Below are 17,468 nucleotides of genomic sequence, written 5' to 3'. Positions count from 1 at the left end.
AAAAACAAAGAACAGTGTTGCCTTTGTTGTCACGAGGAGGAGAGTCACAAAATAATAAGTACTTACGGTCACCCCCCACGGTGAGCTGCGAAGGGACGTCGCTGAGAGGTTTGGTCTGTGCAGAGGGACTGCTGGCCGGACCGGACGTAGACTTGGTGCCCGTAGAGGAGCTGTGGGTGGATGTCAGCTCAGAGGACTGAGAACTAGTAGTTTCCTGACCGGAGGTGGCGCTGGATGTTAAAGTTCCTAGGGTGCTCGGAGATGCAGTGGTAGAATCGGACGGGGTGTGGTGCAGTGTGCTCAGAAGCTGGGAGGCCGGGGAGGAAGTGTGTGAGAGTGTGGAGGAGGAGTGTGTTGGGGGTGAGGTGGGGTCAGACTGCGGCGGTGTGTGTACAGGGGCAGTGTGAGAGGTGTGTGTGGGGCTGGTGGATGTGACATTCTGGGAGATGTTAGAAGTGGGTGTGGACTTCTCTGTGATGACAATCCTTGGTTGCGATATGAACACCTTGTTCATGATGCCAGTTTGAGAAGCGGAAGTCGTACTAGTAGCTACAGAAAGAAAAACAACAGTAAACTGCAAACATTAGTACTATGCAGTCAGTTATTTCTGACACAGTGAAGGCAACACATGTTGGATTGTTAGCAGGACTGTTTAAAAAGTAATGAAGCAAAACCTGGTTTAAAAAAATCCTTGCCTAGAATAGGGGCCATTTAATTGTAACCTCATATACCAAACTAATCTGCCTGTAGGTCCTTTGACTGATTTCTCAAACTTGGCATATGGATGACAGTCAACCCCAGAATTGCCCTGAAAGATGTTGTTTTTGCAAATGTTAAGGTCATTGGAGTCAAAGGTGGACTGTAAACAATACTACCGCATGCTGCACAGTTGTAATTAATTACACAGCAATTTACCATGATTGTTGTGTTTGACCAAACTGTTCTAGTAGTAGTGACCTTTTCGGGTAATATACCGGTGTCAGGGACTCAGCACTCCCCTAGTCTGAGCGATCCTCTACACTAGTCTGTGCATGTGCAAACCCAGTGTCACAGTCTGATCGGTCCCCCTGCCTTCACTGCGCATGAGTCATGTCGGAGGCATTAGTGGCAGTTGACAGATTATTGCCTCGTTTCTGCTTAAAATTGACTTTACTCTGTCATCTGATGGTTAATAATAACATTATTATATTGAGTCAGACTCAGAGAGTCAGTCTCAGACGTGCTGGTGTCTGATCGGTCTCCCGTCTTTGATTATGAAATAATGTTGAATTTATGTGGAAATGATTGTTGTACAAAAGCTTCAGAGATCTGTTGCTGAGATAGATGATGGAGTGCAGTTTTAAGCAGAAATGAGGTGATAATCGCCGAATCACTGCTGACACTCCGAAATGATAAATGGACACTGAAGGCAGGGGGACTGATCAGAAGGGGGACCATTCTGAGTGTGACTCCACTAAGTAAAATGGAAGCAGTCATTATATTAGCTATCCCTGTTTTTACAAAATTCAGCACTATAATTTGATAGTTCAGTTTGACAAGAGTCTGAGGTCATTTGCAGCCCCTTGAAAGACTAGACTGGAATGCTACACTAGAAATTTGATATTCTAAACTTGTCAAGTCATCACAATGGCTCCCTAAACTACAATGGATAATTAGCATGTGGCTGAAAACAAGCCTGGCTTGTTTGCAAGCATTCAATGCCTTATATCAGACTGCTATTCACATATTCATTATGCTAATGTAAATTTACAGCTCTGGCAAAGCTATCTGTGATTTGTGGATGTTTATTAAAAGCTCAACACAACAGCCATAACACATCGCACAGGAAGTCATTACATCATCCGTGTTCATGAATAAAATCTGCTGTGTCACTTTCACCACACCATCACTCAGAAAACAACTTTTATACTCTGTTTAGCATTAGCAAATGGGGCTGTGTTTGCTAAAGCTACAAAGAGCTGTTTAAGCAGGAAAAGAGAAAGAAAAAAGATACATGACAACATGCAAAGGACTTTTATTTTGGAAAAACAAGGACAGTACCAGTTACTGGTAAACTGTGCACAGGCAAACAGTAGTCTAATATAAACGGTTTTATTCTGTGCCTATAAATGTGCACAAGACTGAGAATAGTGTGTGTGAGATAGAGAGAGGTGGGAGAGGACCGAGACATAAGTAGTGTGTGTGTGTGTGTGTGTGTGTGTGTGTGTGTGTGTGTGTGTGTGTGTGTGTGTGTGTGTGTGTGTGTGTGTGTGTGTGTGTGCGCATTACTTGTCGGGGAGCAGATTTTCAAATCCAAGTATCTCACCTCATTGTGAAATATCACACTGCATTTAATCACATCTCCACTATGCTGTCTGAATCTTTTTTCTGCTGCTCTTTCATCCAAATTTCACTTCACTTTTAAACTAACATTTTTATTTATAATCCTACATAACGTATCTGCGTATCTGTTCACTTGTATTAATCTGGTACCAAAATGATCAATCCATCAGCAGAAAAATGATTAACTATTTTGATTAATTATTTTCATTTTATCAAAAGAGAACCACCCAACTCACTTGTATCAATGCTCAGTTGTGAGGATTTACTGCGTTTCTTTATTTTTTATTGCAAATTGAACATCTTAACCCGTGCACAGTTACAGCGCACACAGCAGTATTGTTTCCAGTCACACGTGTCCCTTTGTCCGTGTGTGAACAAAACAACCCAAAGATTTTTGTTCCAATTTGCACTGAACTTGGTGGAATAATTAAAAGTTAGTCAATGACCAAGTGATTATATTTTTGACAAAAACCAGCTAAACATAAAGGTTAGAGGGCAAGGTAAAAAAAATAAAAAATAAAAATTGGCCCAATCCTTAAGCAGAGGAGGTATTTCAAAAGGCTATTCTGAGCAATTGGTTAAAGATACATCTTTGGCAACTGTATGAATATGAATTCATAAATCACCTTTCTGTTGGCTGTATGACATTTGACCTTGGCTCACCCAAAAATGTCAAACTGAAGGTCATAACTGTGTAACTCAAACAGTTTGGAGCAAATATGGATTAAATATATTGGAAGGGTTGTATGTTAGCCATACATAAAATAGCTCTGCTGTATTTTGGACAGTCCTGGTCAAATGTCAAGGCCACGCACACTCATATAGGGTATAAATACTGCGTGCCCAATTATTAGGCAAGTGAATATTCTAAGCATATCATCATTTCTATGCATATTTTTCAACTCCAAGCAATACAAACCTGAATGCTTATTGGGTTTAAGCGTTCTCAGTTGATATGTATTTGTGTAATGAGCGAGGGTGCAGTGTAAATTGATTAATATCCTGTATTAAGGTGTGCATAATTATGAGGGAGCTTCGTTACCTCAGGCAAAATGGGCCAAAAAAGACATTTAACACACTGAAGAGTCAAACATGTTAAAAATGCCTTTCAAGGGAATAAAACACTCTTGAAATAGTGAAGCAACTGAGGCATGAATGATCATCAAACAGTAAAACATTTTGTTGCAAATAGTTAACAGTCGCAAGAAAGATGCACTTAACTGTAAAAGACATGAGAAGGATTAAACATGACACTACCAGGAACCAATCATCCTCCAGTGCCACCATAATCTACAATTGCAATCTACCTGAAGTGTGTAAAAGTAAAAGGTGTTCAGTGCTCAGAGACCAAAGTAAAAAAAACAAAAAAACAAACTGAAACATGACCATCACTAAACAAGACTCCAGCTGAAACAACAAGATTGGAAGATCTGAAGACAGATTTTTCAAAGGATTTATAGACAGATTAAATGAGAGTGAGTCTTCATGGCCCAGATGAATGGACCCATGGCTGACTCACTAATGGGCACAATTAGGTTGATCGATTTTGTTCCGTTTTTGGATTTGTGCATTGTGCACTGTTGTTTGCATGGTTGTGTTTTGAAATTTATACTTTGTAATATATATATATATATATATATATATATATATATATATATATACATTTTTTTATGGTTAAAGGGGTGGGCGTTTATATCATACCATCTTTATTTATAAAGCACTTTACTACAACCCAAGCTGACCCAAAGTGCTGTACACTAAAACATACAGTTAAAACATTAAGACATATATTTAAACAAGTTAATAAATATAAAATACAAAAACTATATAAAAATACTATAAAAAACTATATAAAAACTATATAAAACTAAGTCTCACTGTGGTCAAAAGCCAAAGAAAAAAGATTTTAAGACGACGCCTAAAAGTGGCCAAAGAGGGTGCATCTGTTACACCCAAAAGCAAAAAAGCAAACTGTTCCACAATTTAGGTGCAACAACAGAAAAGGCCCTGTCCCCTCTGAGCTTCCTTTTAGATCTCAGTACCTCCAGGAACAGCTGGTCTGGGGTAATGTCTTGGCCTCTAAAAGGGGTAAAATAGTTTATAAGCTTTTGCTTCTGCTTACACCCTTTTGGGTACATGGGTATGTTTTCTTTATGAACTTTCTTTGCTATTTTTGAGTCTGTGTGTGCCGAATAAATAAATTCATTCATTCATTCATTCACACAGCACTACTTTGAGTCAGACACCAGCAAGGTGGAGAAGGGTTACTGGTACAGGCTGCTATTATTAAGGATGAACTAGCTTAACCTTTTTGAGTTGAAGATGGACTAAAAATCAATTTCCAAACCTACTGCCAGTTTTTAGAAGATGCTTTTTTCAAGCAAGCAAAGTCCTCAAAGATGACTGAATAATGGCGCGCCCTTCTTCACCTGACTTAAACCCTACTGAGAACTTGTGAGCCCTTCTTAAATGTGAGATTTACAGCAAAGGAAAACTACACCTCTTTGAAGAGCATCTGGGAGGCTGAGGTCACTGCTGCATGAAAAGCTGCACTTCAACAGATGAAGAAACTGACAGACTCCGTAGATGGACGTTCTCATGGCGGTTATTGAACAGAAGGGTGCCTATATTGGTCACTGAATAGTTTTGGGATGTCAAAAGACTTTATTTGTTCATTTTGAGTGGTTTATTTGTTGTGCTGTCTCTAATAAATGAAAATAAACAAGTTAGTTGGAAACATTTTTGTTTCTCATTTAGTTGCATAATAATTGTGTACACTAATAATTGCCTAATAACTGTGTGCATATATACAGTGTTGCCATAGTTACTTTGAAAAAGTAATCCAATTACTGATTACTCCTTGAAAAAGTAACTTACTTACTTTACTGATTACTCAATTCAATAAAGGTAACTAAGTTAGATTACTAGTTACTTTATTAGTTACTTTCAGCAGCTGCTGACAACACCCCCCTGCCACCTCAACATGAAAATGATAACCCGTTTTGCCAGTACTCACTTTATAGTCCATCTTTCTTGACTTAAATGAACATAAATACTTGTTTTATAAAAAAATAAAATAATTTTATTAATCTTTCTTGACCTCATATTTAACTGTTGAAAGCACTGTAACAGTAAAACTTGCAATTTCTGTTTATAAATGTAACTATTAAATTCTTTCTAACATTTTTCTAACATTTAAATTCTCTTTACACATTTTAGTTGTTGTAATTATGATTATTTTAAATAGTAGTAGTAAAAAAGGCTTCAAAAGTACACCTTTAATCTAGCGCCCCCTTTCCGTCTGGATTCACTCCTGCTTTGGTGTTTGAGCACAAAGAATGGATAACGTTTATTTACACAGAAAACACGACCAGATTGACAGGTAAAGTTTTATCAGCGTTTTTTTACGTCATGTTCTCAGAAAGAGAGTTTAAGTGCATTTGGGTGGAACAAAAGTGTTAGTTGTTAACGCGTTGCGGATCAGCTGTTTTTAGCGAGGACACAGAGCAGCTCAGAGTTTTAAATAAAGGGGGAAAAAATCCTTAAAATATCTTTGTAAAGCTCAGTGCAGGTGTGCTGTTGTCACCGCGCTTTTAGAGATGATGGCTGTTTTTTCAACCCGGAACTGCTGCAGAAAACTGTAGATGCAAAACTTGCAGCTCGATGAAAGTGGGCAAAGTGGGCAGTTCAGTCGAACCCCGACCTCCCCCTGCCCACGGGCCAAGTTCAATGCTGCGATTGACCCACAATGCAAAAATAATAGTAACATGCAATGACTTGGAGAAGTAACTTTAATCTGATTACTGATTTGAAAAGATTGTTACTGAAAAAAGCGGTCAGATTAGAGTAAGGCATTACCGACATCACTGCTTATATATATAGTCCCTGAAATCCAAAACTGTCTTTTTCTTTGTTAAACATCCAGGTTTCAGGTTTTTGGATATATATATATTTTTTTTACATTTTCGATTGACTGAGAGCACTGAATTTTGGGGGTGATCCGAATCTGGTTTCTGGTTTAGGATTTCACTACTGCACAGATTTAGATGAAATTTTCACCAGATAGTTAATAGGCCATAGAAGACTCCATTACATTTTGGAGTGGATCAGGATTAAGATCTCGATTTTGGATCATATCTTAAATTTTCACCATTTCAAGGTTTATCTCATCTGCTTGATGGATCTTGACAAAATTTTAATCACATGTGGCTATTGTAAATTTAATAAGACCCTGTTTGTGGTGGATGTTGGGAGTGATCTGGATCAATATTTAGGTTCTGCAGCAGAAAGATACAACATCACGATGTTTGTTTCAGCTTGTGAATTAAATATCAGACTGCAACATCTTGATCAGTTGGACCATCTTGGATCAGTATGCAATGAATCCAGATCCAGGTAAAGTTGGGGTCACGATGTGAATCACATATCTTTTATTTTGAGTCCTCGTCAACACTTGGTGGATGTCAGAAATCTCAGATTGCTCTTGCTTGTTTTGCTTTTTGTTCTTAATTCAAAGACGAATTAAAAAAGTATTTGAAAGTTTACTTGTTAAGAAAAACAAGTTACTGTTGCGGCTGTACCTTAAGGCGCACGCCAACATTAAATGGGCACGCCGTAAAAAAAAAAAAAAACCTTTTAAGTCTGCACCACTTTGAAACCTGAGCTCTGTCTGCCTTTGTGGCTGCAAGCACATTGTGCAAATGCGCGCCCATGTATTTGTGCATGCTTATGTTCAGTATTTCAACACCCATGCAATGTTTGTTTTTTTAACAAGAATTACTTGAATTTAATGGACTTGTGTAGTTTTCTCGAAGCATTCTGTGTTTTGTGTCTGTGGTTTGACTGTCAACACTTTAATCTACTCACCTCACTCTGTGGTCTAGTTGTGGACATGTAGATAAAAATCCTCTATAAAAATAGACCGTTCAGTGGAAGCCACCTGCTGCTGGTGCTTCCTATGGAACGTTTCTCAACTGCTTCAACACGTCAAAGACACAATGAGCACCACGCCAACTTCCTTTTCTCTGTTATGTCTCAACATCTTGACTCCCCACAGCTCACTAAACTAACTGCTAATCTGCATTTACAACCACATCCAGAATATTCTGAAATCTGAAGTGCATTCAGTTTCCTGCACAAAAACAGTGTGAGTTTGTAAAGCAAAAAATACTTGAAAAGACTATTTGAAACTAGCATAAAAAAACCATATCATTACAAAATACAGTTAGATTTTGTGTCTCAAACTAAATTACCTTGGTTTAATATCTTAAAACATACTCATCTTTCACATTTCAGAGTGATTATTTATTAAACTGTCAGTTCAGGTCAGCTCAGGTTTGAGAACATGCACTGCTACCATGTGTTGCAGCATTCAGGGTACACATACTACATCATCCGCAAAAATTAAGATTCGTAAATCTTTCCTCTTTAACAAAAGGTAAACCAACACCCACTCTGTGCAAGGGCTGAACAATATAGGAGCTAGAACACATCCCTGAGGAACGCCATAATTCACTGGTGAAATGTAAGAGACCTCCCATCTGTACAACACTCACAGGACCTGCGTATAAGTTGACAATGATGTCCAGCAACTTCTTGGGGATCCAGCAAATTCTCAAGATGCCCCAGAGAACAGCCAATTCGACAGAATCAAATGCTTTATGAACATCAATATAAGCTTCAAAAAAGTGCTGCCAATATTCACGCTTGCATTGTAACACATTAAATATTACAAAAATGGTTCTATTTTATACTTTAGCTATACATTGTAAGAACAGTTTTCTGGGTTTAGTTTTTATTTGTCAGGTGCCGGTGGGGGGGGGGGGGGGGTGACATATCAGTGTACAAATCACACAGTCTGCTTCAGAGTCATTTCTTGTCAGTTCTAGGTGAAAAAGTGACCTCACTATGGAAAAACTAAGGAAAATTTTCCCCTTTAAGAAAAATACCATTTTAAACAACACAGTGTGACTGTCATGAACTGTTTTTGTTTGTTTTGTTGCTGTACTCTTTGTCATGTGAGGAGTCATGTATTTACCCTTGTCTTCCCTTGACTGAGTCGTCACAGAGATGGTTTCAGTCGTTGTACTGCTGCTGTTGTTGGAAACTGTGTTTGTGTCGGAGTCATTCAGGGCAGCACTGTTCACGCTTGAACCAGGAGCAGATGCAGCAGGCCGAGTGTCATTAACACCAGCCAGGTCCGACCCAGGAGCATCCTTTAAAGGGGGTGAAGCACCCGGAGGGCCCTCATCTGGTGGGTGCCAAATCAGATAGTGATAACATGTTTCAAGTCAACACCATTATTCAGTGCAAACAAAAATCAGCCAACAGGTGTTGATTATTTTATCATTAGGAGGAGTAATGTGGCATGCAAACATTTTTGCAGCCTGGAGGTGCAGATACATTCGGAAAATGGAGCTGTGTTTCCTGTACAGCCGTAGTATTAATGTGCTGATCAGTGAGGAGCTTCACTGAAGCCAACAGGGCATAAGAGTCTTGCTCAAGTGCACATTTCCAAGTGTAACACAGTTACTTAGGAAGTCAGGCCCTCTGAACAGAGACTGTCCATTCAAACAGTTTACAAACAAACAACACAAACCTCAATTGTTACCTATTGTAATCCAATTAGCTACATTTTTTCTGCAAATCTGATTGGTTAAGTGTGTGAGATGTCAGACCATAAAATATCGCGTGGATGGTGGCAAAATATTACATCCGTTTCACATTTGATGTGTTACTCCGCCCCCTGACCGCGTTGCTGCGCAGGCGTCAATAATGGCACTGTTACCTGAGAGTGAGAGAAACTAGTGCAGCGACAACGATGCCGAAATGCGTGGATTTAATGGATGTAACTGGATTGATTGATGGATTTACCGTGGATTTAACTGAATGCAGCTGATGAGATGGAGAAATCTGTGTGTTTGTTCACAGAATTTCCAGTTTGGCATGAAGACGCTGTTGCGATGGTAAGCTTTGACGAGCTGAACACACCCTTTCACAACGATTCACTGATCGAATTACTTACAGAAAAATTAACCGTACAAATGAAGGAACTGAATTAGAATGGGAATAACCCTGTTGCGTCTGATGATTTGCGGACATTCATGCTGGATTTTACGGTCGTAAATAGCCGTTTTACGTAAAACTCAATTTGCAACCGTAAAATCCAGCATGAACGTCTGCAAATCATCAGACACAACAGTCATTCCCTAAATGTCCTTAACATTGCAACATTTTATCAGCAAAGAAAATAGTCAAAGCATATCAATCAATCAATTTTTTTATATAGCACCAAATCACAACAAACAGTTGCCCCAAGGCGCTTTATACTGTAAGGCAAGGCCATACAATAATTATGTAAAACCCCAACGGTCAAAACGACCCCCTGTGAGCAAGCACTTGGCCACAGTGGGAAGGAAAAACTCCCCTTTAACAGGAAGAAACCTCCAGCAGAACCAGGCTCAGGGAGGGGCAGTCCTCTGCTGCGACTGGTTGGGGCTGAGGGAGAGAACCAGGAAAAAGACATGCTGTGGAGGGGAGCAGAGATCGATCACTAATGATTAAATGCAGAGTGGTGCATACAGAGCAAAAAGAGAAAGAAACAGTGCATCATGGGAACCCCCCAGCAGTCTACGTCTATAGCAGCATAACTAAGGGATGGTTCAGGGTCACCTGATCCAGCCCTAACTATAAGCTTTAGCAAAAAGGAAAGTTTTAAGCCTAATCTTAAAAGTAGAGAGGGTGTCTGTCTCCCTGATCTGAATTGGGAGCTGGTTCCACAGGAGAAGAGCCTGAAAGCTGAAGGCTCTGCCTCCCATTCTACTCTTACAAACCCTAGGAACTACAAGTAAGCCTGCAGTCTGAGAGCGAAGCGCTCTATTGGGGTGATATGGTACTACGAGGTCCCTAAGATAAGATGGGACCTGATTATTCAAAACCTTATAAGTAAGAAGAAGAATTTTAAATTATATTGTAGAATTAACAGGAAGCCAATGAAGAGAGGCCAATATGGGTGAGATATGCTCTCTCCTTCTAGTCCCCGTCAGTACTCTAGCTGCAGCATTTTGAATTAACTGAAGGCTTTTTAGTGAACTTTTAGGACAACCTGATAATAATGAATTACAATAGTCCAGCCTAGAGGAAATAAATGCATGAATTAGTTTTTCAGCATCACTCTGAGACAAGACCTTTCTGATTTTAGAGATATTGCGTAAATGCAAAAAAGCAGTCCTACATATTTGTTTAATATGCGCTTTGAATGACATATCCTGATCAAAAATGACTCCAAGATTTCTCACAGTATTACTAGAGCTCAGGGTAATGCCATCCAGAGTAAGGATCTGGTTAGACACCATGTTTCCAAGATTTGTGGGGCCAAGTACAATAACTTCAGTTTTATCTGAGTTTAAAAGCAGGAAATTAGAGGTCATCCATGTCTTTATGTCTGTAAGACAATCCTGCAGTTTAGCTAATTGGTGTGTGTCCTCTGGCTTCATGGATAGATAAAGCTGGGTATCATCTGCGTAACAATGAAAATTTAAGCAATACCGTCTAATAATACTGCCTAAGGGAAGCATGTATAAAGTGAATAAAATTGGTCCTAGCACAGAACCTTGTGGAACTCCATAATTAACTTTAGTCTGTGAAGAAGATTCCCCATTTACATGAACAAATTGTAATCTATTAGACAAATATGATTCAAACCACCGCAACGCAGTGCCTTTAATACCTATGGCATGCTCTAATCTCTGTAATAAAATTTTATGGTCAACAGTATCAAAAGCAGCACTGAGTTCTAACAGAACAAGCACAGAGATGAGTCCACTATCCGAGGCCATAAGAAGATCATTTGTAACCTTCACTAATGCTGTTTCTGTACTATGATGAATTCTAAAACCTGACTGAAACTCTTCAAATAGACCATTCCTCTGCAGATGATCAGTTAGCTGTTTTACAACTACCCTTTCAAGAATTTTTGAGAGAAAAGGAAGGTTGGAGATTGGCCTATAATTAGCTAAGATAGCTGGGTCAAGTGATGGCTTTTTAAGTAATGGTTTAATTACTACCACCTTAAAAGCCTGTGGTACATAGCCAACTAACAAAGATAGATGGATCATATTTAAGATCGAAGCATTAAATAATGGTAGGGCTTCCTTGAGCAGCCTGGTAGGAATGGGGTCTAATAAACATGTTGATGGTTTGGATGAAGTAACTAATGAAAATAACTCAGACAGAACAATCGGAGAGAAAGAGTCTAACCAAATACCGGCATCACTGAAAGCAGCCAAAGATAACGATACGTCTTTGGGATGGTTATGAGTAATTTTTTCTCTAATAGTTAAAATTTTGTTAGCAAAGAAAGTCATGAAGTCATTACTAGTTAAAGTTAATGGAATACTCAGCTCAATAGAGCTCTGACTCTTTGTCAGCCTGGCTACAGTGCTGAAAAGAAACCTGGGGTTGTTCTTATTTTCTTCAATTAGTGATGAGTAGAAAGATGTCCTAGCTTTACGGAGGGCTTTTTTATAGAGCAACATACTCTTTTTCCAGGCTAAGTGAAGATCTTCTAAATTAGTGAGACGCCATTTCCTCTCCAACTTACGGGTTATCTGCTTTAAGCTACGAGTTTGTGAGTTATACCACGGAGTCAGGCACTTCTGATTTAAAGCTCTCTTTTTCAGAGGAGCTACAGCATCCAAAGTTGTCTTCAATGAGGATGTAAAACTACTGACGAGATACTCTATCTCACTTACAGAGTTTAGGTAGCTACTCTGCACTGTGTTGGTATATGGCATTAGAGAACATAAAGAAGGAATCATATCCTTAAACCTAGTTACAGCGCTTTCTGAAAGCCTTCTAGTGTAATGAAACTTATTCCCCACTGCTGGGTAGTCCATCAGAGTAAATGTAAATGTTATTAAGAAATGATCAGACAGAAGGGAGTTTTCAGGGAATACTGTTAAGTCTTCTATTTCCATACCATAAGTCAGAACAAGATCTAAGATATGATTAAAGTGGTGGGTGGACTCATTTACTTTTTGAGCAAAGCCAATAGAGTCTAATAATAGATTAAATGCAGTGTTGAGGCTGTCATTCTCAGCATCTGTGTGGATGTTAAAATCGCCTACTATAATTATCTTATCTGAGCTAAGCACTAAGTCAGACAAAAGGTCTGAAAATTCACAGAGAAACTCACAGTAACGACCAGGTGGACGATAGATAATAACAAATAAAACTGGTTTTGGGGACTTCCAATTTGGATGGACAAGACTAAGAGTCAAGCTTTCAAATGAATTAAAGCTCTGTCTGGGTTTTTGATTAATTAATAAGCTGGAATGGAAGATTGCTGCTAATCCTCCGCCCCGGCCCGTGCTACGAGCATTCTGACAGTTATTGTGACTCGGGGGTGTTGACTCATTTAAACTAACATATTCATCCTGCTGTAACCAGGTTTCTGTAAGGCAGAATAAATCAATATGTTGATCAATTATTATATCATTTACCAACAGGGACTTAGAAGACAGAGACCTAATGTTTAATAGACCACATTTAACTGTTTTAGTCTGTGGTGCAGTTGAAGGTGCTATATTATTTTTTCTTTTTGAATTTTTATGCTTAAATAGATTTTTGCTGGTTATTGGTAGTCTGGGAGCAGGCACCGTCTCTACGGGGATGGGGTAATGAGGGGATGGCAGGGGGAGAGAAGCTGCAGAGAGGTGTGTAAGACTACAACTCTGCTTCCTGGTCCCAACCCTGGATAGTCACGGTTTGGAGGATTTAAGAAAATTGGCCAGATTTCTAGAAATGAGAGCTGCTCCATCCAAAGTGGGATGGATGCCGTCTCTCCTAACAAGACCAGGTTTTCCCCAGAAGCATATGTCTAGGAAATAAATTTATGGCTGGATAGAAAGCTGAAAGGTTGAAGTTTTTCATACCAATGTCAATATTGGCCCTGCATTTTGTCAGTCTAGTATAAAGTCGCTGCACCTTTTTGACACTCTTGGTCTGGTGCCAAAACTCAATGATTTTTGTTCGCTGTAGTATGGTTAATCTTGGCATTTTCCTGAGTCTTGCTTGGCATCAACATAAACTTCAGGGTCTCTGCAAGTAATAAAGAAACATAAGTGATTAAGTTTGTAGCATTTAAGGGTCAAACCGAGTGTTTTAAATGTTGTATATTTTTTGGGACACCCTATATATATATATTTGATAGTGATAGTTATTTCACTGATTAACAGCTGACAGGATGAGTTCATCAATGAAATCCCCTGGTGGAGTTGGTGGTTACAAAGAAACCTGCACCCCCTTTGCCCTGTCTGGAGTCAGGTTAACACCTATAGATTGGCTGCCGTCTGATCACTCTACCACACAGGCCTGACTGGTGGATTGCCGCAGAGATGGTTGTTCTTCTGGAAGGTTCTCCTCTCTCCACAGAGGATTGCTGGAGCTCTGACCAAGTAACCATCAGGTTCTTGGTCACCTCCTTGACTAAGGCCATTCTCCTCCGATCGCTCAGTTTAGACAGGTATCCAGCTCTAGGAAGAGTCTTGGTGATTCAAACTTCTTCCATTTACACATGATGGAGGCCACTGTGGCCATTGGGACCTTCAAAGCAGTAGAAATGTTTTTGTTCCCTTCCCCAGATTTGTGCCTCAAGACAATCCTGTCTCCGAGGTCTACAGACAATTCCTTTGCCTTCATGCTTGGTTTGTGCTCTGACATGCACTGTCAACTGTGGGACCTTATATGTAGACAGGTGTGTGCAACCCACTCTCACTGCAAGTCATGATTCAGCAGCACAAAATATACATTAATCTATTGGTTTGTGATATTGTGACGAAAAAGCGCCTCATTTTTGTCACGGCAGCACGAATTCATTCTAATTCATTCCGTGATGGCTGCTGGGCTGGTGTGCGCTCGAGGGCTACATAGGGATCGGGTCCCGCCAGGTCCCACTTAATAATTTTGTAACTATTAAGCTAATAACTATTACTAACATTTTTCCAAACAGTTTTACCATAGTCAAAAATGGCAATGATGTAAATGACCTAAGAAATTTATCTATATATATATATTTAAATTTTATTTATTTATTTATTTTTATTTTTTTTTTCTGAAGCAATATGATTTGAAACCCTTTATTTGCCTTCTGTTGGCCTTGATCTGGGCAGCACGATGACACGAGCCTTTCTGTATTCTTCTACCTGCTTCCCTTTGACGAAAACCAGAGCCCTGATGTAACATAATGTCATTACTGTTCACTAACACGCTGTCGTGATGTCTTTCATTAAGCCCACAATCACTCACACAGCTCATCAGCTCACATACACACACACACATACACACACACACACACACGCTGACATGTTTAAGGTCGAGCTTGATTGAAAAACACAAACGGGTAGCGGTGCCTCCGTGTATAATACTGACCTTGTTCCCTGTCTGTAGCTCACATGCTGTACACTTATGTCTGTTTTCATATATGTGTGTGCACACAGCGGATTTATGAAGAGAAACACTGTTTCCAAAGTCTTTTCTCCAGATATTACAAGGTCTTACTCATGATCTCGTGAAGGGTGTGCACCCGGGGAAGTAGCTGCGGCTCTTTTCACCACTCTAACAGAACAAACTGAGCATTTCTCTTTGAGCAGCTGTGCACTTCGTCATGCCTTCTGTTTCGTGACCATGTAAAAACTGGTGTATAGCCACTGTTTGCACACAGCGTCGTAGTTCAATTCAATTCAATTATTTTCATTTATATAGCACCAAATCACAACAAAGCTGCCTCAAGGTGCTTCACACAGGCAAGGTCCAACCCCACCAATCACTAGAGCAAGCATACAGGCGACAGTGGTCAGGAAAAATGTCCCTCTGAGTATATTGAGGAAGAAACCTCAAGCAGACCAGACTCAAAGGGGCGACCCTCTGTCGTAGTGTTTCGTGCGGATGACACAAACCTTTCAAAATGTTTCCCCTTTTAATGAACTACTTCCTTCGACCTTTTAGTGTATTTCAGATGTTTACTGGAAGCTGGTTAGCATCTTCTTGCATTTCATGCCACCCACTTAGATTTCAGCTCATCTTTTGACTCGTGGTTTCTCCCATGAGGCCTTCAGAATTTTAACTGATTCCCTCTGCTGTTAAAACAAATGGGGACAATGTTGTGGATTGTCCTGTTCTTCAACAATCCGATTTGGAGTTCTAGTGAGTGAGTGAGTGTATATTTGTTTTGTAAATTGTGTTAGTAGCATGGCCCAAGCAGAGGGTCACCCCTTTGACTCTGGTCTGCTTGAGGTTTCTTCCTCAAATCATCAGAGGGAGCTTTTGCTTACCACTGTCACCTGTGTGTTTGCTCTAGGGGTTGGTAAGGTTAGGTGTTACTTGTGTGAAGCACCTTGATGTAACTTTGTTGTGATTTTGTGCTCTATAAATGAAATAATTTGAAATGCATCTGTGGCTTTATTTGTAGAATAAAGTTCATTAAAAAAAATGATAGCATACTGGAATAGGCTAATACATAATGTCGACTTTACTCCCACTGACTCATCTTCAACCATCTACTCTAATTAAGCGTCACGGGGGGGCTGGAGCCCATCCCAGCAGTCATAGGGCATGAGGCGGGGTACACCCTGGACAAGACTCCAGTCTATAGCAAAGTCACAAATTGACAGACAAACACATTCACACCTACAGTCAATTTAAAGTTTCCAATTCACCCAATAACATGCATGTCTTTGGATGTGGGAGGAAGCCAGAGCACCCTGAGGGAACCCATCAAACACAGGAAGAACATGCAAAGACCACACAGAAAGGCCCCAGGTGGGAATCAATCCCATGACCTTCTTGCTGTGAGGCAACAGCGCTAACCACTAATCCACCGCGCTGCCCTAAAGTGTCCAGCAAAATTCTAAAATACACAAAGCACTTCATATGGATGGAGTGAGAAATGGAGAGCTTGTTAAAAATATCACAGACAACATTACGGCAATATTAGATTTTAAAAACAACAAAAACACAGTATTTAGCGGGATATTTAGCACTGACCTTGCCATTGCCATGTGTATTGGCTATACAGCTCTCGCAGCAGCCTCATGCAAACACAGTTATTGCAAGAACACAGAACCCAGCAGTCACGTTCCATCAGTTAATGGAAACGCTGTCATTTGTAAATATTGCTAAACTTTTGCACAAATCTATCACGGAAACCCAGCTAGTGCTGGTTTTTCAGGTGTGCCCACACACACACACACACACACACAAAATAGCCCACAGTTTGGCTGGAATATGTTTAATTCTGTTATTTGTATTTATGGCATTTTTGCAAGCTTGGTGGTTGTATGAATAAATGTGGCAGTTGCGAGTTTTCTCTTGTTTGTTTGTGTTAACGTGTGCGCTTCAGCTCCCTGACCATACTGAAAAACATTTTCTCTTTTCTTTCTCTCTCACTCGCTCATCTACTGACTTCATACACGCAGCCCTGTGTCCTAAATGAGCCGCAGTACTCATCAAACATTTGCTAATGACAGTAATTTGGGATATATGTGATGGCTATTTGTGATACTGCATATGCATTACTGCATTTGGTTGTTGCATTTAAGTGTGGGAGGATAGTTCTGAAGGCTGAGGTGCAACATGCACAGCCTGATATTGATTTTATGTGATGGAAAAAGAAGGAAGTGGAAAAAAGGAAGTGAAAAACTGAGACAAAGGTGATGTCAGAGATGATGTGTAAGGTGTGACACATGCAAATAAAGGTCTGGTACGTGGGAGACTCCAAGGAAACAGATGCTTTGAATTATATTATTTCATCAGTTTAGCAACTGATAAAATAGTATGATTTGAGATCATGAATTAGGTGAGAGTGGTCAAAGGTCATGACCACCTCTGATCTCAGTTAATCTTTAAAGAAAAGCTCTCAGTTCAGTGCCCATCATCTCAAAGTAAAGTACATACTATACAATGGGTGACCAATAAAAACTCAATTAAAACAGACACTACGCAAATGTTTACTTAGCACTCAGCAAATTACATACCTGATTAATTATAACATCACATCAAAACCAAACAATTTATGGTAATTTATTAAAAAAATACCTTTAATCTCAAAGTGACATTATTTAACTGAACAAAAAATATAAAGCACAAAT

The 17,468-nt window shown here is 39.6% G+C and overlaps 1 protein-coding gene across 1 annotated transcript in view; it reads right to left on the bottom strand.

The window, feature by feature from the left end:
- Window positions 1–17,468, bottom strand: part of LOC117519084 (flocculation protein FLO11-like) — a 30,650-nt gene that overhangs the window by 12,317 nt on the left and 865 nt on the right. Inside the window, exons 2-3 of the mRNA XM_034180386.1 lie at window positions 8,360–8,572; window positions 67–549 (exon numbers count right to left, since the gene is read on the bottom strand). Coding sequence (XP_034036277.1) covers window positions 67–549; window positions 8,360–8,572 — 696 coding nt within the window. The remainder of the gene's footprint in view (window positions 1–66; window positions 550–8,359; window positions 8,573–17,468) is intronic.

This window comes from Thalassophryne amazonica, chromosome 10 (genome assembly GCF_902500255.1).
Source record: "Thalassophryne amazonica chromosome 10, fThaAma1.1, whole genome shotgun sequence".
NCBI classification, from domain to species: domain Eukaryota; kingdom Metazoa; phylum Chordata; class Actinopteri; order Batrachoidiformes; family Batrachoididae; genus Thalassophryne; species Thalassophryne amazonica.
The sequence above is the reverse complement of the archived record's forward strand: the minus strand, read 5'-3'. Positions and strand labels throughout refer to the sequence as shown.